This window comes from Balaenoptera physalus (assembly GCF_965194825.1).
Source record: "Balaenoptera physalus genome assembly, chromosome: 17".
Taxonomy (NCBI): Eukaryota; Metazoa; Chordata; class Mammalia; order Artiodactyla; family Balaenopteridae; genus Balaenoptera; species Balaenoptera physalus.
The window spans coordinates 74,915,868-74,940,733 of NC_138895.1; the positions used below are offsets into that span (position 1 = coordinate 74,915,868).

Consider the following 24,866-nt stretch of genomic DNA (forward strand, 5'->3'; position numbering starts at 1 on the left):
TTGAAACAACAATTTATTTCAAAGCCAAATATTAAGAGTTTTGGCCACAGCTCACCCTTGCATTTCACCTTAAAATAGCAGAATATTAAACTACTTCCTGTATGCCGTTAAATAAAGCATATATTTCTAACCAAATTTGGATTCTCAGTAATTTGTGGAGGTTACTTAAAGTATTGATTCTGGATATGCAGCACAACTCTGATTTTTCATAAAAATTATCATAGGATTATAAGCAAACAGATTGTTGGGCATAGTCACTAAGGCATACTATTAGAATGTTCATCATAAGGCTACTTGCTTCATGGACTAATGAAAGGACAGCACTGGCTACAGACTCAACATGATTTCAGCAAATGAAAAACTAAATTATACATATGATGGCGATGCTTGCCTACGATTAAGAAAAAAGTCATGCAAACTTTGTTTGATCCCCATACTTTATTAACAAATAGTCTGGCTGGCCTTCACTGTGGTGTGAGTATAATTAATCTTTCACCTTTACCATTATGCACCAGCCGTGAAGGGCTAAGAGACTTACTTTCAAAGTCCAAGAAAAAATGTGCTGCATTGTGGTCTATGTCCCTGGTTAGCACCTTAATGAGATTACCCATGCCAGCAAACCTAAAAATAAAAATGGCAACATCATTTAGTTCCAGTAAAAAAGTTTTTAAGCAGAGGCCTGGGTTCGGCAAAGGCTGGCTTGCTCATAATTACCAACAGGTGCAGGTTTATATGCTTCTGGCGTTGAAAATTTGGAATAACAAAAGCACATTTGGCTCTGAGTTTATAGCTCTTGTCCCTCTTTTCCACATATCAAAAAAGTTACATAAAACAAAACTGGCAAAAAGATTAGATTTTTACATATAACTTGCAATATTTACATTTGATTAATATCTATGCTAGTGTTACTCCTTTAAAATGTTTGAGGCATATATTCTCAATTTAAATTAACATCAAAAATAGATTTCTCAACTAAGCAAATATTGAGACCATTATTCTTAAATAATAGGGATATTGTCCTTCTTGCAGAATCAAATCCTATTGGGAATACATGGAAAACAGTACTCAAACCACATAAAGACTGAAGGGAGATATCAATTAATGACCCATTTTTAAAATTTTACCACACATAAACCAGTATTTCTTACATTTTCTATACTCCTAAGAATAATCAAACTTTTTGTTATTTAACTCATAGATTGATTATTCAACAATATCAACTATACACATACAAAATATGTAACTTAGAAGTTAACACAGCAAACAAACACAAAGGGAGCCAGCAATTATTACAACTTCATAAATTTGCAGAGGAAAAATAATGCGATGGTATAAATCTTGCCCAAGAATTTGCCATGACTCAGTGAGGATGAAGGTGGAAGGAGGGGGTCAGGAACATCCAGGAAACCAGATTCAAACCTTGTAGTTGCAGTAACTATAGGAAAGGCAGACTATGGTATCACAGGCATCCCATACCCTCCCCTCCCCCAATCTCCATACTTTTTCTCCAAATATGGAACTATTGGTAAATGTAAATGAAACAAAATACAAAAGTAGCAATATTCTTATCAATGAAAAAAAACACCTTATTGCTCACCCCTATTACAAGAAATCTGAAAAGCGCACTCTGGCCAGCTGTGCTGTGCCCCCTTCCTCCACTTACTCTCTAGACAATGGCATATGTTCCTCACTTAAGCTTCGCAGAGAGGAAATAACAGTATTTGTATAACAGTTATTTGCTTTAGAGATCAAAATCTGATGGACTGACACACACTTCTTAGAAATGTTGAAAGCAATCTAATTTATTCACAGATATGGTTAACAAGAAGGATCCCCTCTTTTAAAATGATGCCCCATATGGGAGAGGTAGGGATCTATGTTATTTTTGATATTAAAATCCCTATTACACAGAATTTCACTGGAAAGGTTCTGTACAATGTATGACACAGATGGACTATGTGAGATTAAAAAAGGGAAACATTTCATCTTAATTATCTTTTACACTGTAAAAAAGTTTAATAATACCAAACTTTTATATATAAGGAAAATATAACCATTTTTCCAAAATCATCACATCCAAATAATTACCTTAAATTGTTACTAAATCTATTCAATAAATTATTTTAGGAACATTTGGAAAAAAATATTTCACAGCTTCAATTTTTAAAAGCTTTCAAATATATACGGAGTATCTGTTTCCAAACATATATAAATTCTCTCACTAACAAGACCCAAGACCAAATATACAAAGAATTACCTAGTGGTATCAAAACTTCAACCACAGATGGAAAATCAGTATGAGAGAGGACTGTAATCGTCTTTAAGACAAAAAGGCCGCACACATTTGGTGTTAAAAGAGTTTAGACTATGGAATCAAACCAAAATTCCAACTCTAGCTAAATAGCTGTTTGCCCTTGAGGATGGTAGTCAGCCTTTCTGGGACTCATTTTCTTCCTCAGTAAAACACACATTTCATTGTAACCATCTTAAATAAAGGGTTATTATGAGAGTTCAATGAGATTAAACACTGACTTCTTATTAGCACAGTGTATGGCACACAGAAAGCATTCAATAAAAATGCTGCCTGTTGTTATAACCCCAAAATCACAAAATAACTTTAAAAAAATAATAATGGCTCTACTTCTTTTAACACAACCCACAGTCTTCAATCTGTCAATGAATCTCAATGTTATAAATCAGAGTAAATCACAAAACCCACTTTTAGCTCTCTTTTGTCAAGAATATTGCTAAAATGCTGTCCTAAAATTAGTCCGATGAGAGCTTCATCAGGTACAGGAGAGAGGGAGAAGGGACAGATTTAAGTTTCCTTACCTTTGTACTTGTATGCACACAGTTGATCCTCAGGGAAAATACTGAAACTATCCAAGTTTGCTCCATTTTTCTACATCTACTTCTGCAAATTCCTTCCATTATTTAGTCCTTCTTTCGAGGCACCCCAGCCTAATGTGACCCTAACACCCCTCACCCTGCATCATACTTGGTCCTGACCTATTCACTCCTCACAAGTACTCAAAGATTCGGAATTTTTTTATCTCTTCATCCCGAACAGTGACTCTTAGCTAGAAAATGGCCCAGTTTATCTAGTACAGGTTTCTCAACCTCAGCTCTATTAACATTTGGGGCTGGGTAATTCTTTTGTTGAGAGGGGTCCGTCTCACACTGTTAAGATCTTCAGCAGCATCCTGGGCCTCTAACACACTGGATGCCGTAGTAACCCACCACACAAGCTGTGACAACCAGAAATGATTCTGGATGGTGGCAAATGTCTCCTAGGGGGCAAACCCTACAGCACAAAAGAAAGAGGCTGTGCAGGGCTTCCCTGGTGGCACAGTGGTTGAGAGTCTGCCTGCCAATGCAGGGGACACGGGTTCGAGCCCTGGTCTGGGAAGATCCCACATGCCGCAGAGCGGCTAGGCCCGTGAGCCACGACTACTGAGCCTGCGCGTCTGGAGCCCGTGCTCCGCAACAAGAGAGGCCGCGGCAGTGAGAGGCCCGCGCACCGCGATGAAGAGTGGACCCTGCTCGCTGGAACTGGAGAAAGCCCTCGCACAGAAACGAAGACCCAACACACCCAAAAATAAATAAATTAATTAATTAAAAGGAAAGGAGGGGGGAAATTGATAAATGAAGATTAGTGTTACTATACGTATACAAATACATATTAAAAAAAAAAAAAAGAAAAAAAGAAAGACAGAGGCTGTGCAGGCAACCCACATCATGTGTGTCTCCGAACAAAAACTCATGGAATTTTTCAAAGCTCTGAGAACAGTTCATTATAATATTATCAGTTGTCACACCTTTTTATAAGAATAAACAAAAAAATTAAAACCATGTCCCTGCTGTCTTGCATAGTTTAACTCTTCAGTCAAAAACAAAACCAAACCAAAAAACCTCTCCACCCCCTCAGTGTGACTGATTTCAATGAATATGACATAATGGCTACTTGGCAGTTCTGCAAGGTACCAGACTGCCTGGGTTCAAACCCCCCAGCTCTGCCACTTTCAAGCTCTGGGACTTTAGTCAAGTGTCCTAACTTCTCCATTCCTCAGTTTTCTCATCTATAAAATGTGTATAATAATAATACCCACTGCAGAGGGTTCATAAAATCATTAAATGGGTTAATACAAGCAAAACATTTAGTATCATGCCTGGCAAAGTGTTTGCTGCTCTCGCTCTGGCTGTCGTTAGAGTGACCTGACTGACCCCCAGGATCTGTCTCCGGTAGCAGAACCTGTGGATGTGAGGCTTTGGAGCGTGTGGCAGCTGTATTTCCTGCCCTAGAGGAAGCTAGTCTGTCACAAAAGAATGAAGCCAACATGCAGTGGAGAGCCTCAGAAAGCGTTCACAAGTCCTTAATTTCTGATTCTATTTGTTCCCAAGTTTCAGCTGCCATTTACCTCAGCTGAGTTTAGATTTTCCTCTGGTTTTAACATACCCTCGTTTCTTTCAATTTCCCTTTTACCTTTTTAGTTGAGTTGGGCTTCTGTTATTTGCATCTAAAAGAGTTCTGACTAATATGATTTCTAAATTTCAGATGAATAAACAAATCTGATACAAAGGATATAAAAGATTTTTCAGAGTATATAAAACTTGGTCCAAAATACTGATATACTTTAAAGGCACTATTTCAAGGTAAATAATAAAAATTACAGCTTAGGATAATAAACTGTCTTCCAATCTGAATTTAGGAGGAAAAAACTAAAGAATTTTCTTTCAATGCACTTTTTATTGTAATCCTTGGATTTAAACTAAATATTATAAATATTTAATAAATAAGCTAAGAAGAAATTTGATACACAGAAGTCAGATATATTTGAGTGTGTGCAATATTTTCCGCGTCTTTTTGTGACTACGAGCTCTCACATTATGTGTTTGTTTCAACGTTGGAGGCTTATCTGGAAAGGAGCATGCTCTTCCTGGCCGGTAGTCTGTGGAATGTATTTCTGAGCTCACGAAAGGCATTTAATAAATACATCGGACCATTTTCCCATAAAACATCTGAAAAGAAGTTTCCTTAACTAGAATAATAGAAGCCACTAGAAACACAAATACATGGTACCGTTAATATGTTACTTCATCTCTCTTTCTAGAAAATTCCTAAGAGACGCTGTTACTTCATCTACTCTTTTGGGCTCAGGGGGGTTTTATAAGGCTGTCTCCTATGCCTGGAATGCCACTTCCAAGGGCTCTCCCACGGCTGGCTTCCGTTCACCCTTCAGGCCTCACCTCAAATGCCCCTCTTCAGAGAGGTTTTGTCTGCCAACCTCACCAACAGTAGTTGCGCCTAACACAATCTAAGTGACTATGTTTGTTTAGTGTCAGTTTTCTTCACAGCCAATTTATAAATTTAATAAATACTTCTTGGTGGGGGAAGAAGGAAGAAAACCTCATAAACATACTGACAAGATTCACTATAAACCACGGTTTCCTAAACTCGGCACTATTAACACGCAAACCATATAATTCCTTGTCGTGGGGCCGTCCCGTACACTGTGGGATGTTTAGCAGCATCCCAGGCCGCTACCCCTTAGACACCTGGTATCACCCCACGCCCAGCTGTGACCACCAACAACGTCTCGAGATAGCGCCAGATACTCCCTAGGGGGCAAAACTGCCCCCAGTTAAGAACCACTGCTTTCAACGTGTGACCACAGACATGAAGCGCACTCACGTGAGCCTAGCGATCCTACTCCTACCTGCAGCCGCTCTACTTCCCCCTCCACCAGCTGACCTTTCCCCAAGGCTTTTAAAAAATATCTCCTCAAACCTCAATCTATCTTCCATCCTCACATGAAGAAATGACCTCCCTACATCTTTTATCCGCAAAAACCAAGAAAAGGAAACACCTACTATCCTTTCTACCCCCCTTTCTTCATCAGTAACCACTCACTTTACCTCTGCACCTGTTCTTGATAGACAACCTTTCCTCAGGGCACCCGTTCTCCTACTCTCTATATGAAAAGCAAAGCTTCACGTCCCCTCTCTGACCACATCGTCCTGCCCGTCTTCTTCATAGCCACCTGTCAAATGAGCTGTCTGTAGTTATATCTTCCTACTTTTCCTCTTCTCATTGTCTCAACTCATTCCAATCTGGCTTTTACACCCACCACTACGATGAAGCTGGTCCCTGTCAAGCTCACGGAAACCTGCATCTGGCGAAATCCAAAGGGCAATTCTCACACCTCAACTCACTGGACCTCTTAATAGCCTCCGACCCAATTTATCACGTGCTCCTTCCCGACACACTTTCTTCATCTGCCATTTAGGACAGCACACTCCCCTGAGCTTCCTTCCTGCTTGACGGCTGTTCTTTTTCTGGATCCTTTCCTTTGGCATACATGCAGTTATTTCTCCCACCTTAATACAAAACAAAAACCTATCTTCATTCTATTTCCCTCCCCAGCTCCCACCCTATTCCCTGCTTCTCTGTGCAGCAAATTCCTTAAGAAGAGTTGCCTACACTCATTGTCTTTTATTTCTCTCCTTCTACCCTCTGTTAAGCCCACTCCAACCTGGCTTTTTGCCCAATCCTATACCACCAAAATTGGTCTGGCAAGGTCATCAAATAACATCCATTGCTAATTCCAATGGTCAATACTCAAGTCCATACCTTATTTCACCTGTCAGGAGCATATGACACTCTCTCCTCAATATACTTTTATCATTAGCTTAAAGGATACCCTGCCTCACTTCCTTCACTGCTATACCAGTCTGGTTCGTACCACCATTACCTCTTGCTCAGATTACTTCCAAAGCCTCCTAACTGCTTCTACCTTTGCCTCCTACTACAATCTCTTCTTATTATAAGAGGCAAAGCAATCTTTTAAAAATACAAATGGACCACATCCTTTCTGCGCTCAAAAACATGCAATGGCTTACTCCTACATTCAGAATAAAATCCAAACTCCTCACCAGGTCGTACAAAACCCTACATGATCTGTCCCCAACTCACTCTGGCTTCATCTCCCATCACTCTCCACAACAGCCTGTTGCAGTTTCTCTAACACAGCAAGATTTCTCTCTCCTTGGAGCCTCTGTACACCTGCCTTTCCCTGGCCTGGGATGCTTTGTCCACAGACCTTTAAATGACAAGCTACTGCACTTCATGTGGTCGTTGCGTTAATTAGACCACCTCAGAGAGCACTTCCTTCACCAATCCATCCATAATACCTCTTCCTCTCTCTCCTCTCTATCCCCTTCCCAAATTGATGGTTATCACCATCTAACACATATTCATTCCTTTGCTTATCTGTTTAGTCTGTCTTCTACTGCAAGGTGAACTTTAAGGAGACAGGAGCTTTGTTCTGTATGCTACTCTATCCCCAGCACCTAGAGTAACGCCTACAATGTTGTAGGTAGTAACAAATATGTGTTGAATAATTCCATGATCAAAAATACACATAGAAAACAAAAATTTGTCCGTAAAATTACAGGAGTATTCCAAGGAGAGATGAAAGACCAAAATAAATACTGACTGAAAACTATGAGTTGAAAAAAGAAAAAAAATGGCCTGAGAATTTAGGAAGAGCTCACTGCCTTCTCAGTCAAATGAATGAAGACAGTCCTTCCCTCCCACCGCCCTCCCATAAGAGCCATTAATTTTATGTACAAAAATTAAAAATTTTTGAAATGTTAAATATTAGGGAAATAAACTGACAGACACTATGAATACCAAGAAAATTACAGTTTGCCAAGATAACTTAGGAAGAACATAATATCCTCCCATAGCCATAAATATGGCTCCAAAATATAAATAAGAATGGAGACTAGCCTGTATCAGAATTCTGATCTTTGTAAAACTGAACAGCACTCATAACATTAAAATTTAAACCCACATTTTAAAGCTTATTCTATTTAATTTCCTTTAGACCATACATCCTCCAAAAAAGTCCTATTTGGGAATTCTTCACATCTTCTGATAAAAAATTAAAAGCAGAATGTCAGTTCTGTCCCCTCAGAATTTTACAAGGAGGACAAACTCCAAAATCAAGCCAATATCCATTACCATCTTCAACTCAGATAAATGAATAAAGAACGCAGAGAAATGTGGTGTTAAGAAAATAAGGAGATACTGAAAACATACTTTGTTCTAATAAAACCACCAAACAACAGATTTCATAAGAATGCCTTAATACAATCCCATTTCTTCCAATTTACGGGGAATAAAAATGTGTGAATGTGAAAAAACTTGCCAAAATGATCACTAGAAACTACCAACTGTTTTTAGTGTTAAAGACAAATAATTTCTTATATTTACCGAAGCTCTGAATCCTAGGCAAAAAGGTCTTCTAGAAAACATACTACCATACAATGTTCCTGAACTATATTCTGTCGCACATAAAATATTACTTAATATTAAATATGCTATTTCTCAATCTTACAGATATTCAGACCTGTAGAAGCAACTGAAAATCTTTAAAATTGACAAGATGGTGAGTTACTCTGGAATGCAACTATGCTTCTGCTTTACTTGTCAACCAAGAAATTTCTGGTTCTCATGTAACATGTACCGTGACTCTGAAGCAATATTAATGGAATGGAAAATCAGTAATGAAAAATATGATACAATGTTCACTGACAATGGTACACACGTGATGAAGGCCAGGAATCACAAGTTCACACCCTTCAGTTGTGTATTCAAAAACTAAAACACAATGTAACATCACAAAATGTAGTATTTTGCACAAGCAAAAAAAATAATGAATCCCTTTAATAATTGTCCTTCCAAAGACAAACTACCAGAGATACAAAGGAGTCTGGAATCGCTTTGTCATTCATATATTCAACCAAGTAGTTATTACATGTTTAAAAATCTGCTTTAACATAAAAAAGCATCAATATTGTACTAAGATAATTAATGCCAACAGCAAAAAAAATCACTAATAACTTCCACCTGCTGGAGCCTGTTGAAGAAATATCCAAATTGATGTGCTCGAAGAGAGCAATTACAGAAATATGATATGACACATGCTGAAAAAAGCCTTCTAATCAACCTACTACACAGAAAATGTTGCAATTTGGTGAATAAAAAAGTGAAAGGCAAGTAGAAACTATCCTGAAAACCAGTTATGTAACTCCAGTGCCACATTTCTAGGTCTAAGGTTAAGGATAAACATTTCTCAAGTGATTACATAAAGCAGAAAGTACAGGCTAAAATAGTAGAAACTTCAAAATAATTCAAATGATATCAACAATCTCACTTAGCACGTCTGCCTCTGAAATAATTCAGGCACCATCTTTTTCAAACAGCGCACAAAGTCTTGTTTGCAGAACTGCTCCTAAACTGCATCATCACATGATTTGAAAGCAAGTGTTGATTTAATAATGAACAGCAGAAGTGACTCCAGCAGTGAGCCAGCAGCTGACAACAGGGCAAGAATAAAAATTTCAATATATCAAACTTTTAAAATCTGACTATTACAATTAATAACATTATAATAATTAAATTTTGATAAATTTTCAGATTTATTCATGCATCTCAGAAGTTAATTCTGTGATGATTTTCAGCTTTGGCCTTGGCTGAATATTGATTATTAGCCAAATGTGTATTTGGTGTACCCTGATACAAGTACACAAAGGAAATATTCAACATAGGGCAGAGTTAATATTCAATAAATATCTAATGAATTAATTTAATGACTGTAAATAGGTGGATCCAATGGTATTTCTTTTATGTAAAGGATCAGTTAGGTACCAAATAATTTAAAGGAGAGGTATAATCATAATTCCTTCTTAGCTTCTGATAATGCTGCAACTCACATTAGGAACACAGCAGTTAATGGTATTAAACATGATAATTTTACGTAAGAAGCTGAAATAGCTGAGTGCCAGTATAATGGAGAGAAATAACCAACTCAAGCAAGTCTATCAAAAAGTATATGTAATAATTATCATGACGTTATGCTATGTGCTTTCCCGATGGCACTGCAAATGCACATCACACCCTAACCTTCTCGCACCTACTTCTCCACTTTCCTTTCCCCCTTTCTTCCCAACAAGAGAAGCTGCTAAACAGAATCTTTTGTTCTAACACAATGACAGTGACTGGCAACAAGTATCTGTTCATTTAATAGCACAACCGAGATTTCCCGTTTGCTCTTGCCCTTGCAGTTTTCCGACATTTCTGTGGTGAACATGCTTAAGCAGAACCTGAGCTCCCAGGACTGCAGCTCTCCCCACATCTGGCTCCACTGAACTTGCAAAGTAAGTAGACTCAGCATTCTCTCTGGGACTCTAGATTCACACAGCATTTTTTCCCTCCCACCTGTACCCCTAGAGCATGAACTATCCAAGAACAAACATTCTGAGAGGAAGCATGAAAATGCTGTTACTGTCGTCGCTAAATCAACATGGATAAAAGAACGCTGTGGAGTCAAAGAGGTGGACAGTGACCGTTTGTTAGCTATTTCTCACACCCCAAGCCTATCCTTCTATAATCTGCTTTGTGATGCTGGGGAAAGGAAGCTGTGAAGTGTATGTCCTAGACTACTTTGTCAGCTGACTTCTCAGTATATTCCATCAGTGGGAGCCACTAAAAGAAAACTGGAAGGTGGGAAGAAAGAAGGTCTCTCTTTCTGTTTTTCAAGTCCTGTCAGCACTTCCTATGAGCAAAAGACAGCTATGGTTTCAAGCTCTAGCTTCTTGTGGAACTCCTGGCAGCAGCAAAATGCCTGGCCCCCTTCAGAGGTCTAAGCTTCCAGCCTTCCTCCTTCACACACCTAAATTCTGGCTAATCCACCTCTTGCCTTTTCTCCCCCAGCTTTAGGAGTGATGGTTACTTCCTGTGGTTACCATTAATATCTCAGTTACTGGACTTCCCTCGTAGTGCAGTGGTTAAGAATCCGCGTGCCAATGCAGGGGACATGGATTTGATCCTTGGTCCAGGAAGATCCCACATGCCGCAGAGCAACTAAGCCCGTGTGCCACAACTACTGAGCCTGCACTCTAGAGCCCACACTCGTGAGCCACAACCACTGAGCCCGTGCACCACAACTACTGAAGCCCATGTGCCTAGAGCCCGTGCTCCGCAACAAGAGAAGCCACCGCAATGAGAAGCCCATGCACCACAAGAAAGAGTAGGCCCCGCTCGCCACAACTAGAGAAAGCCCACGTGCAGCAACAAAGACCCAATGCGGCCAAAAATAAACAAATAAATAATTTTTTAAAATTTCAAAATATCTCAGTTACCTCTTGTGATATAATAAGAAATATATATTTGGCCTTTATCACCAGTTCCTAACACAGAGCTCCTAAATCCCTGGAATTTCCTGGGTGGCAGCAGCCTCCTTTGTTTTTTAGATGATACTAGGCAAGCCCCTAGTTAGCTTCAAGATGGGGACTGGTTGCCACAAAGACCAAGGCGTGACTAGAGAGCTGGAACTTTCAGCCCCATCTCCTGACCTCTGGGGAGGGGAGAAGGACTGGAGATTCCCACAGAGCTGGGATTCAGGCTGGGGCGGCCTGTCTCCCTGTGCCCTTAGCCACTCTGCTCTACTGAAATATGGCTTGATGTCGAATCAGAGAGAGCCTTAGACGTCAGGTTAAGGAATTTTATTCTCTACAATGAATATACTCTCTATAATGGAAGGGTCATGGGTGGCATTAAACATTTTTTAATTGTAAAAAAAGAATTGAGTTTGATCATCAATAGTCAATGATTTATCATCAGTCATGCCTACATAATGGAGCCTCCCGGTTGGTAAATGCATCCACATGCTGGGAGGATGGCACAGCCCAACTCTATGGGGACAGAAGCGCCTATGCTCGGTATACTTCCAGACCTCACCCTATGTACCTCTTCATCTGGCTGTTCATTCGTACCCTTTATAAAATCCTTTATAATAAACTGGAACGAGTAAGTAAAGTGTTTCCCTGAGTTCTGTGAGTCATTAAAGCAGATAATTGAACCTGAGAAGGGGGTCGTGGGAAGCTCCAATATATAGCTGGTTGGTCAGAAGTAGAGGAGGCCTAGGATTTGCGACAGGCATCTGGAGTGGAGGGCAGTATTATGGGATGGAGCCCTTAACCTGTGGGGTCTACACTCACTCCACACAGTGTTAGAATCAAATGAATTATAGAACACCTAGACGGTGTCTGGAGAGCTGAAGAATTGGTTGGTGTGGGGGAAAATACCCACACATTTGGTGTCAGAGGCGGTGTTGGAAAACAGTCCAGAATTGGTGACAGAAGTTGTTGTAAGTAAAAACACAGACCCCAGCATCCTCTTTTTGCTCAGGCTTCCAACACTTGTGTAAATTAATACATATATTAAATCTCCTGTTTTAATATACCTAGCAAACTCTAATGAAAAACTGATGAACTCATAAAAGTACTAACAAAAGATCAAGATGAAAAAAAAAATTAATTACATGGGACTGAGTGAACTGATGAGGATGAGTATAATTTTTGTGACTTTCTGTTTGAATTAAAAAAAAAAAAATCCCACAAGGACTCAGAGGCAAAGAATATACAAATCAATTTTCACTGCAAAGTAAAGGAGCTGCTACAGTGGAGGATTACTGGACTGAATGTCAATATTATGACATAGTATGAGTGTGTTCCATGTTTGGTAATTGCAATCATTGTTGCTTTTGTTGTGGTCATCCATGTACAATGCTTGATGTCAGTCTATTTATCTCTTGTAAAAATAAAATACAGTGTGTGAAAAAAATAAAATACCTAGCAAGGTTTCTGCTTTCCTAGTTGAAATCTGACTTATACAGAGGAACTCACAGAGAGTAGCTTAATTCTTAACCTTACCAACACTACCTAATCCATCATCACCAGCTATTAGTGTACCTCTTAATAAAGTGACTCTTTGATTCTCCTTACTCTGCAAAATATAAAGAAAGAGAAGCATGCTCCAGGTATTCCTGGGTGCCCAGCTACAATACCATCATACCAGTACTAAAATCTCACCACCAATCCCTAGCACAATGTATTTTATTAGTCTAGTGATTAACATGGAGTTAAGCTACTTGCCTTAAAGAAATATGACATAAACAAAGAATGGAATGAAAATTGGGAGACTTGATTTCTAGTTTTGACTCTATCATAAAATATGTGACTTTACACAGGTCAGTTTACTTGGTAGACTGAATGTCTCACATTTCTTCTGGCTCTGATTCTACATATGGTACGATATGCTGACATCTAGTGGATACACTTAAATTTAGTATTTTAAAAAGAAAAGTCTTAGTTAAGCTATTTTATTTTTTTAAATTTTTTTCAATTAATTTATTTATTTTTGGCCATGTTGGGTCTTCGTTGCTGCGTGTGGGCTTTCTCTAGTTGCGGCGAGCAGGGCTATTCTTCATTGCGGTGCGCGGGCTTCTCATTGCGGTGGCTTCTCTTATTGCAGAGCACGGGCTGTAGGCGCGCAGGCTTCAGTAGTTGTGGCGTGTGGGCTCAGTAGTTGTGGCTCACAGGCCCTAGAGCACAGGTTCAGTAGTTGTGGCGCACGGGCTTAGTTGCTCCTTGGCATGTGGGATCTTCCCGGACCAGGGCTCGAACTCATGTCCCCTGCATTGGCAGGTGGATTCCTAACCACTGTGCCACCGGGGAATTCCCAGTTAAGCTATTTTAAATAAAACACTCACTAGGATGCCTGGCTATGTGCAATAAGTACAATAAATTAGGAGACCAATGTTGCTCCTTAAATGGAAGTGAGCCATAATAAAAGAGTATTACATCAGATTGTCATGGTATCTTGGAGTTTGATTCAAAGATTACTTGTACTAGTACTCTTCCATGCACCCAGCCATTAAAAATTAAACCACCAATGCAAATTAGCTGCCTGAGTTGCAAATTTAGAAGAAAGCAAAGAAATGCTTCCTGCTCTAATGTCCTGCATTCAGGGACAGACAAAGGTTATGAGAAGGACTAGTACAAAGTTCTGAAGTAAATAATTTAGGAGTATACAGGATGGTGTGTGATGGAAATATGAAAGCAAAACAAAACAAAACTGAAACTCAGAATTACCTAGTTTATAAGGATTTATTATGAAAGTTTCTCTTTAAAAAAATATATGATCATTGAACTGAATTCACTTTCTTAAAATTTACCACTATTTTCAAATCCAGGAAAAAATTATATATACTTATCGGTGGTAAAAAGAATACATGTTAAAATGCAAGGGAATGACAAACACAAAAGTTAAGATACTGGTTATCTCTGGCAAGGGACAAGGCCATAGGACTGGGAAACTTCAAAGGTTTAGGGAATACTCTAGTCCCTCAATTACTGGTGGATTCATGGAAATCTTTTATTTTTAGGCTGTTAAATTCACAAATAAAGGTATACATTCTTTTGTCTGTATCAATAATTCTAAAAATTTAAAAACTAAAGCCACTGATGCTCAGAGAAGACATGTGACTCATTCAAAGATGCCCAACAAAAATGACCGGAGTGGAATTCAGGTGCCTGAACTCTCCCAAAACACATGCAGCAATGCATGGATGGTCTATTAAATGAAAATCTTACCATTATAAAACCCTAACTTCTATATCTAGCTGTGTACAGTGCCTGGTGGTTGCTATTGCTGTTTTAAATCAAACAATGTTTCCTTGGCTCCTATCTGCCAATCACTGTGACAAAGACTGAATAGCTGGCATTGAAAAATTCTCAGACAACTGGAAGAGACCAGACAGATAATGTGGCATGCTCCCATACAGAAGCATGCCAACAACTCTATGAACATACAGAAAAAGGAACACCTAACCAAAGGCTTCCCAGAGGAGCTGATTCTTAATTTTCTTATTTTCTATCTCTTCAAATTAGGAAACAATTCAAACATTAAAAATATCATATTCACATACTCTACCACCCAGCAATAACTTTTTGCCATAGTTGCTTCAGACGCTGGCCTACTTTTTTTGTGTAGTTAATCTCCCAACCTCCCCCAACCAACTTTCCTCTCTTCCCCTCTCACATCTCCTAAGGTAATCAGCATCTTCAAAACATGCTTCCTTGCCAAACATATTTTAAAAATCTTACTGCGAAGGTACGTATTCATAAACTACATAGTACTGTTCTGCTTTTCAATTTGCATTCATGATACACTGTCCATGTTCCTTTAAAACTCACTTTTCCCACTCAATGGTGTTTTGAGAATTATCCACGTTCAGTCATTTTAGATGTTACATACTATGCCACTGTTCAAAGAAACCAGTTTGTTTATTCATTCCCCTACTGAGGGACAATGGATGTTCAATTTTTCTCTATTAACGAGTTATGCTTTACACACACTACCCATACTTTGTGCCCAGGTACAAGAGTTTCCACAGAACAGCTATTTAGAAATCAAAACGCAGCTTTAACTTTACTAGACTGTACCAAATTGCTCTCCAAAGTACTTCTATCAATGCACTGTTCCACTAGCAAAAGACTTGCTCTCTCTTAGCCTCCAAAACCTCAAGCTTTAATTTTTAGGTTGTGAAATATCTAATGTTTTAATGTGCATTTTCTTGATTACCAGTAATAAATGTGTTATTTCTTTGTATGTTTATAGGCCATTTGTAAAATGTATGTTCATATCCTTTGCCACCTGTGCCATTTATTTTTTCCACTGTCTCTCAGCCCCACACCTACCTTTGCATACACTACTCTCTCTACTCCATACTGCTGGGGCCTCGGATCTGTAAACGACATTCCCTAGACATCCTGCCCTGCCAGCTGGGTTCCTGTTGGGTTATTTTGATAAGCGGCACTAGAGGGTGAGGAGAAGGCTGAAGAGAGAGAGAAGCTTCCTGTTTCTAGCCAAGACAGACTAGCAGCTGCTGTAGGAGAAGTTCAGTTGGGGTGATTCCGGTATCCAATGCCCCAGTTAGAGACAGAAGTCTAGCAGAGGCAGCAGCTTACCTCTGGTGGCAGCAGGCAACACCCCACCTTTTTTGTCACTCTATTCCTCCGCTTCTCCCTTTTGCTTTTCCAGTCTTTCTAATACCTTTAATAACCAATCCTCTATGTTACATTCCCTCTGTTTGAAATACTCAGAGTAGTATGTTCTCCTAACTTGACTCCAACTGATATACCACCCATTTTTTCCCCCAACTGGGCTTTAGGAATTCTAAATACCAATCTTTTGATGCTTATATACATGGCAAATACTTTCTCCTAGTCCGTAATATGTCTTAACTTTGTTTATGGTGCCCTTTGTTCCATGCAATCCAATTTTTCATCATTTTTTTGTGGTCTGTGCTTATTGTTTAAGTAATGCTTCATCCTCAAAACTACCTTAGCAGTTCTTGGCCTTTTATTCACTCATGTGATTGTCAGGTTCTACAAAAAAAAATCTTGATGGGACTTTGATTTGATTTTCCATTAAATATATATATATATATATATATATATATATATATATATATATATATATATATATATATATATATATATTATTCTGAGGCAAAACTGCCATTTTTATAAAATATCAACAATTTTTTCATTTAATCTATGAATATGGTAGATTACATGAATATATTTTCTACTTCTAAACCATCCATGCATTCCTGGGATCAACTCTATTTGGTCAGTTAAAGAAATATGAATTCCTAGATTTGATTTACTAATATTTTACTTTGGATAATCATGTAAGACCAACCAATAATTCTTCTTTCTGTTCTTGTCTTGTCTTGGTATTTTATACATTGGCTCTTTCTTTTCTATAGAACAGTTTATAGAAGATAGAGCACATCAGTTCCTTGATGAGTTTTATGGGAAAGTTCTTCCAAACATCTTTTTCATCTTTGAACCTCTAGCCTCCAGCAGACATTCTATTATACAGTCACTACTCAATAAACATTAGTTGAATTAATGAATGAATTAAAATTCAAGTAAAAAAAGCTTGTTCATCAAAGAAGAGCATATCTAAACGAAGGGCATCCTGTAAAAGGTGTAGCTTTAGGTCAAATGAAACAAACTGCAACTTTACAAAGTAGGGAGTGGGACTTCCCTGAGGTTCCAGTGGTTAAGACTCCGTGCTTCTACTGCAGGGGGCGCGGGTTCGATCCCTGGTCGAGGAGCTAAGATCCCACATGCCGTGTGGTGCAGCCAAAAAAACAAAACAAAACAAACAAACAAAAAACACACAAAGTAGGGAGTAAGCTTATGGAATGTGTTGCCTACAAAGGAGTAATGCAAATATAAGCTCCACAAAGTTGAGAAACCCAATCAAGGGCAAGGTTAGCAGGCAAAGGTTTACTGCTAACACATCAAAGCTGGTCTAGACAGCACTGATACTTTCCCACAACACCCTTTATCACCACTGAACTAATCGTCATCGGTATTTCTCGTGTTCCTATGCATTACAGCAACGAGAGCCCAAATTCCTAAAATCTTGATCCTAAAACACAACAGTCATCCTCAGAAAAATCGCTTTTTAATATACATTTTGGCACAGAGGTTAAGGGCTACAGAGAGGTTCTCATCCACTACATATAAACATTCCGCCTCACCCTCCAAGAATGAGCGCCTCTGACTCCTCTCCCAGCCACCAAACTACAGCAAAAACAGCAAGGAACTTGGGCCTCAAAGCCAGGTTAGGAGGTCTCAAGGTAGTGAAAGGATAAAATACGAACCTGTCATCATTCTTTTCCCCTCAGAGATTTCAGAGGAGGAGAAAGAGGGGGAAAGCAGGAGACCTCCAATCTCAAGGAAATCTTCCAGGATTTGATATATAGGAATAAGCATTTCTAGTTATCTTTTTATGATTGAAATGGTTAAGAGGCTCTTAAAAATTGCCCTTCCAGGACTTTCCTGGTGGTCCAGTGGTTAAGACTCTGTGCTTCGGGTTTTCCTGGTGGCGCAGTGGTTAAGAATCCGCCTGCCAGGCCCCTAAATCACTCAGCACAGACCCAACAATTTTTTCTTTAGGGCCCATTAAAAATTGCTGGGGTTTCCCCTGCCAAAATAGCCATTCATATATATCTGAATAACTTATGAATACGGTTTATATATAAATAAAGCATTCCAACAACAACAACAACAAAAGAATCCTCCTGCCAATGCAGGGAACACGGGTTAGAGCCCTGGTCCGGGAAGATCACACATGCCGAGGAGCAAATAAGCCCACAAGCCACAACTACTGAGCCTGCGCTCTAGAGCCCGCGAGCCACAACTACTGAGCCTGCGCTCTAGAGCCCGCGAGCCACAACTACTGAAGCCCAAGCACCTGAAGCCCGTGCTCCGCAACAAGAGAAGCCACCGCAATGAGATGCCCGCGCACCGCAACGAAGAGTAGCCCTAGCTCGCTGCAACTAAAGAAAGCCCACGTGCAGCAACGAAGACCCAACACAACCAAACATAAATAAACAAATTTATTAAAAAATTAAAAATAAAAGGAATTTAAACGTTTTCCTTGTTCTTGAACTTAAATTAAAATCTCTTACATATAACTTCTCCAGGCTCATCATAATCAAACAGAATACAAAAATGAAATATAAATTTTCTCTTCTTTGTAATCATATAAGTTTTAAGATACATACTTCAATAATTTTTCTACATTTTGTAAGATAATGATAATATGATATCTCTCTTAAGAGATAATGCTAAAAAGACTCCAACAGAGGTCATTCATTACACTCTGATCTTTCAGAGGAGGTGGTAATTATAACCACTTATATATGTTTTATTTATATCATTTTTAAAAATAGTACTTTACTTCAGTTAGAGAGTAGACAGATTCCCTCAGTAAATTTAACAAGCATACTCTATAATTATTTTCAAATACCATGGTCTGATACCTTTCACTAAATAACGTTATAAAAGCTGATTTACCCAAAAACAAACAAAAAAAAATGATTTACGAAAAACTGGAGGTAATCTACTGTTTCTCAGTATAGTGGAGCATATTAATTTTAAATGAATTTTTGAAACCATTAAGTAAGACCAAAATGCAGTATGTGTATATCATATAAACTTTTTTGAATTAAGTATGCTACCCAATAATTATAGCTTTTAAAGTTTCACATAGCATATACAAGGACAATACTTATATAAATCCAAGGTCAGATCACTTAACTACTTTGAATATTTTTACCATATGTCTAAAGTTGCTGGGAGGGAAAAAGGAGAAGAGAAAGGAAGGAAATGAAGGGAATGACAAGGGATAGAAAATCTGAGGCCAGAATATAAGGGTCATGAAATGACTTGAAATCATGTAGCTCAATTCTCTAAATTCATAAAAGAAGGGAACTGAGGACTAGAGAAACTTGGTGACTTGGGCAAAAGCAGCAAATTAGTTTTTTAAAAGTGGGGCTTATTCCAATGACGTTGACAGTGCAGCTTTTAAGAACATCTTTAGAATATGGCATCAGAGTCAGATCACACTGATAGAAAGAATCAAGGACCACAACCAAAAAAAAGGAAAAAAACCAAAACAAAACCAAAAAGCCCAAACACCGCGAAAGTCAGATACCCCTTCCATGTCCTCTTCAAAACAAATATTAGGGCTATTTTTGTCATCAACCAAACTTCAATACACCTGCCATTCCCTTTATTAGTAGTCAGCTACAAGGTGCTGGACATACAAACTTAGTGACACCATTCCAGGCTCTTCCTGGCTTAGGTTGGCATATTCTCATGTATAGTTCATACTCCTGAAGTAAATGGAAGACACTTGGTGACTTCCTACAAGTCTTGACCTTTTTTTGTGCTTCTATAACACAAGCATCAGAGCACTTACTATTTGCATCCTTCCTATGACAATTATGACATCTCTCTTGTTAAACTTTTAGCATCGCAAACTGATATGTTACTTTCTACATGTTTATTTCATGTTCCTTGAACAAGAATGTGAGGTCTTTGAAGGCAAGCACTCTCCAGGGCTTCACACTTATCTTCTGTTCCCTTTTCTACAGAATATGCTGTTGTTTCTCTGATTATTGATCAGCAAACAGAAGTTTCTTCAAAGCTATTTTGGTTAGAATATTTCTTAAGGAATACAGAACATAAAAAACTACACTTACTCAAATATGATGGAGAAAGAAAGGTCTAGCTGACTTTTCACTAATAGGAGTTCTTAATCTGAGGTTCAGAGAGAGAATTCAGTGATCTGCTGAATCTGGATGGGAAACTTCTTACTAACCTCTACGTGAGATTTAGCAATTCCTTCATTTAAGATTATAGGTAACAAACCACAGTAGGATTAGAAATATCTATGAATTTGTCATTAATAAACATCACAGGTATTTTCACATTACATTACAATTACTGCAAACTCATCATTATTTAAAATTACAGTACTTAGCAGAATTGTCACTAAAGCTTATTCTCTAATGTGAGAGGCATATATAATACTCTATCAAAAATTGCATTTTTAATATTTGTTAACTACATTTCAATACTAACTGGTTTCCTTTTTAATTCTATGCATTTTACTTCATAAAATCATGGATTATTATTAGAATTCATGCAACAAAAAAATGGTTGAGAACTCTTGCACTGTAACACAGAGAGTAGGTGAGATGATTACAATTCCAAAGGACTACTATGATAACTGTCATATCAGTTCTAATAAAATGACAGGCAAGTTTTGAAATATAAATATCTGTTTATAATTAGAAAAACACAGAGACTTTAAGCTGATCATTTTCACTCGAAGAACACAAAGTATGTCTATAGAAAAATTACATTTTCAAATACCTATTAACTTGTTATAATTAAAACAATTACAGGATTATAAATGGTTAGGTACTCAGGACCCTTTAACTATAATTATTTTTTTGTTGTGGTTGTGTTCTTTACTTTCAAGACTTTATAAAAGGACCAAAATCCATTATAGGTAGAAGTGTCTTTCCTTCTAGCTAGCTTTCAAGTATATATATACATTTTATTTTTAACTACTAGATTTATGGCTTAGACATTTTTTGATCAACTATACTGGTGACAGCTAAAATGACTTAAAAAGGAATTCAAAGAAAAACACATACCTCTCCTATTGAAAGGAAGCTGCAAAAAAAACTTCTAATTAATCTATATTACTTCCCATTCTAAGCCAGAAACTGAACAATATAGGGTATTTCCTACAGACATTTTTAGCAGTTCAATATTATATACAGAACATTTTCCTTAAATTATGTTTAGTCAATGTAGTTTTTAATTTAAATCATAACTTTTCATTTGTATTTGAATAATCATTTCCCCCAAAGACATATTTACCTTCAGCCAGTGCTGGTGATTCTGTTCTTGTCCCTCTATCTGTTTAAAGAAAGAAAAGAGGAAGAAAGTCTAAAACATTATTATAATTTAAAACAAGTTTTAATTTTATGAAAACTAACTTTAACAACAAAGTTCATCAATGCTATTACATACCACATGCATGAGCCATATATTTCTCCCCTTGGATTAACTCAACAACTATTTATGGAGGACTTACTAAGAGTAAGGCATTATCTTAAGCCCTGAGAAATACCAATAGGTGATACAACACCCTAGTTGTCACCCTCAAGATATTAAAAGACAAGCAGGTGTACCAAGAAAAGTACACAATTCTCATCATACCTTATGAAGCAGGAGATAACGAGAAAAAAATTTAGTAATTCTTCTTTATTCACGTACCAAGAGAAAAAATTAGTAATTCCTCTTTATTCTTGTAAAATTATCAAAAGAGGCATATTTCTATATTCTTATCACAGTTTAAGTTCAGTTTCAATGTATTAAAAAATCAGTTTTATTACAGACACTAAGATCCTTATATTCCATGACAATAACCTATTATAAGCCAGAGGCACATTGGCAAAACTCACTGAACCACAAAGTCCTCTCTAGGACTGGTTTTACTTTTTCAAAGCCTTATTGAACAATTTTAGGTGAAATGAAATTTTCAGAATGAGTTTATTCTAACTTTGCAGCTAAGAACAAAGCCAGATAACAAACCAGCTTAATTCACAGAGTGAGGAGATACATTTGACTAATGTAACTAATCACCTTTATGTGAAATTTTCTTCCCCTAATTATTTATCTTATGTAACCCAAGAGTCCTGGATTAACAAATGTAACAAAAATTTCTATGTATAAAAGATTGGTAACATCTTGAGGGAACTGGGCACTGTCATCCAAGCGGGTAAGTAATCTGACACAGTCTTCCCAAGGCCGAAATGCGAAATGCGGCACTGTGTCTCTGACAGATTTCAAAAAAAAAAAAAAAAAAAAACACGAGTCCAGGAACCAAAAGATGAAAAGTAGACTGGCAACCTTAGGCTCCACTGGGTTAAAAATTCTGATTCGGCGGGAGAAGGGGAGGCACTTCGGTCAGGAGCTACAGGAAGAGTTCTAAAGCAATAATCAAACAGGAGAGGAATGAGGGATGAGGGGACGTGGCAGCGCGGGGCGGGGCGGGGGCGGGGGGGGGGGGGGGAGTCCTGTAGACTGACCTTAACAACCACGAGGACTTATGGCTGCTGCTACACAACAGGCACAGGAGAGAGGGTATCGCGAACCTAGGGGATTCGACTGAGGCTGCCATGCCCAGGGATAACCGTAAATGGGCAGCTGCAGCAACTATGGCCTAGCAAGGATCAAGTCACTACAGGCACTGATCCCTTGGGGAAGAAAACCTGGGTCACTCTACCAGGAGCATGGATCAGCCTGTTGAAGTGCTGGCCGAAGGTGAGGAAAATCTAGAATAAGCAGTGGACTGCAATAATGAACGTTATTCCACTAACCCTCCTGCTGTAAGTCTGATGTAGAGACTGTGGCCAGCCACCACCTTGAAAGCTTCGCAGTGAAGGGCAAGCACTCAGTGGAGGGTACACGAGGGGGGCTGTATGCGACACCCCTCACGCTCCGCCTCACATCTGCACTCCAGCTGAGGCACCTCCCTTAGCTGCCTGCTGCACTGGTAGGGCTCACTTCCCGCTCAAAGGCTTCGCAATAAGAGATACTTAATGGAACTCTTCGGCCATCCTGAGTCATAATGAACCTGGAAGCGTGAAGGTGTTAATACCAACACCCTGGGCAACCCCTAACCAATGGGGGGATGAGGTCTGGTAGATAAATACCCTCTTCTTCCCACCAAAAGGCATATTCGTCATGTCTTCTGAGGGCTAAGGATCAAGCCCCAGCTGCTCACAGAAGTGACCAGGTCAATAATACAAAATAGTAAACCCTTAGACTGACTTTCCTTCTCTGTTTCACTTGCCCCAGTTCTCCAACTTCTGTTTCTTGTTAATATTTCCCCATATAAATCACCTGCCTAAAAAGTCCCTGTCTCAGGCTCTGCTTTGGGGGTGAAGCCAGGTCTAGACACTTGTCCTTCAGGATACCACACCTCCTTCCTTTCTGTCCCACCTTACTGGATGCTCCTTCTTCATCTCCTTTGCTGAACTTCTCTTCTCTAAAATCCCTGAATGCTGACATGTCCCAGGGCTCAGTCCCAGGTTCTCCACTCTCTTTGTGACCTCATCCCATCTCAGACTTTCTGGATCATCTATGTAGCTCAAATTTATTTATCCAGTCCAGACATTTCTCTCCATCTCCGCACTCTCATAGCACTGCCTACTCAATATCTCCACTAGGATGTTTTAACAGAGACCTCAAACTTAACATGTTCAAAACTGAACTCCTCATCTCACTCCCCAAACCTGAGCTACCTGCAGTCTCCCTCATCTCAGTTGATGGCACTTCTGTCCTTACAGTTGCTCAGGTAAAAACCTTGAATTCCTCTGCAACTACCCTTTCTCACACATCCCATATTCAACTCAAACTCTCACTACCTAAAATCTTCATGGCTACTATTCTATCTCCTGTTTACTCAATGTTGAAGGTTCAGTGGCATTAGCAGTATTAGATCTACTATTACTTCTGTATTCAAGCGCCTCTGGAACAGGCGTTGCAAAGTTAGATGCTGAGACCATGTTAGAAGTGCTAAGTGGGGCTTAATATCTACAGAGTGCCACAGCTATTAACATGCCAGGCTGAAAATACAGGTGATCGATCCAGTGCAAAGTACTCATATAAAACAATTTTTAGATGTTATAAAGTAATTAAATAAGTTTTGGAAACACTCAGTAGGCAAAAGGAACAGTCTGAGGGCTATATTTGGTTGACGAACCATCAGTTTACAACTTCTGCTCTAGAACTCTGTATTGTCTATAATTGATACAGTATTAATCCTTAATCTTTTACTTTCCTCTAGCAGTTAGGAGATGAATGGGAGCTATTTATGTTCAAAGCCTAACCGCTCTGGTTTTCCTCAAAAGCTCCTCTTGGATCAATGCTACTACAAACGGAATGAATAAACACATTTTTGCTTTTTCTGCCAAAGGAAAACTTCCTTCCCTAAGACCCAATGCAGCCACCCAGAAATAAAACAAGTGGCTTGGCTGGCCACTTGCATAAACCACAGGAGAAAAACCAGTGCCACTTACATAAAACCACGGGGAAAAAGTTCCACTGATTCTGTCTAATTTTTAATAAATCAAGAAATAATAAAACACTTGTAACTGTTTTCACCCTTAGAAATCAAATGTCAGGTCCTAAGTAATGAATATTAGATAATATGTAAATTAGATAATCCAAGCATCTAAAATCTATAAACCTAGAGGTTCCTCAAGTGTTAAAATTTCTCTGCCTCCAGCAAAACATAAGAGTTATGACTTCACAGCACTGTCACAAAGCACATTTACAGCTTTCCAATATTTTGAATGATGGTAAATAAATCTAACTGCATTAAATAAATGGTGTTGAAATAATCCCATGAAAAAATGAGACACAACCTTCTCAACCTAGATTGCATTCCTCCTTCATTTGGGTACATGATAAAATCTAATTGAATTCAATTTGTTTAAGCTCCCCTTAACATACACAAAGCAATTTAAAAAGCCATCTTAGAAACAGAAAAGAGCACTTGA

General features: G+C 38.5%; 1 protein-coding gene and 2 long non-coding RNA genes across 15 annotated transcripts in view; 2 read left to right on the forward strand and 1 right to left on the reverse strand.

Moving 5' to 3' along the window:
• LOC309647128 overlaps positions 1-24,866 on the forward strand; it is a 467,593-nt gene that overhangs the window by 200,147 nt on the left and 242,580 nt on the right. The gene's annotated exons all lie outside the window — the stretch shown is intronic.
• The window catches only part of CYRIB (CYFIP related Rac1 interactor B), a 151,674-nt gene that overhangs the window by 31,382 nt on the left and 95,426 nt on the right, over positions 1-24,866 (reverse strand). For 7 of the 13 annotated variants that reach the window (XM_082434087.1, XM_082434089.1, XM_082434083.1 and 4 more), the window contains one exon: positions 21,175-21,213. The exons of 1 other annotated variant lie outside the window; for it this stretch is intronic. In XM_082434087.1, coding sequence (XP_082290213.1) covers positions 21,175-21,213 — 39 coding nt within the window. Of the gene's footprint in view, positions 1-538; positions 622-21,174; positions 21,214-24,866 lie in introns of all 13 variants that reach the window. 5 more of the 13 variants (XM_082434084.1, XM_082434095.1, XM_082434094.1 and 2 more) reach the window with 2 other exon arrangements.
• On the forward strand, positions 630-12,698 carry LOC309647120. Its single transcript, XR_014255822.1, has 2 exons — positions 630-3,324; positions 3,718-12,698. It is a non-coding gene; the product is annotated as an uncharacterized lncRNA (long non-coding RNA).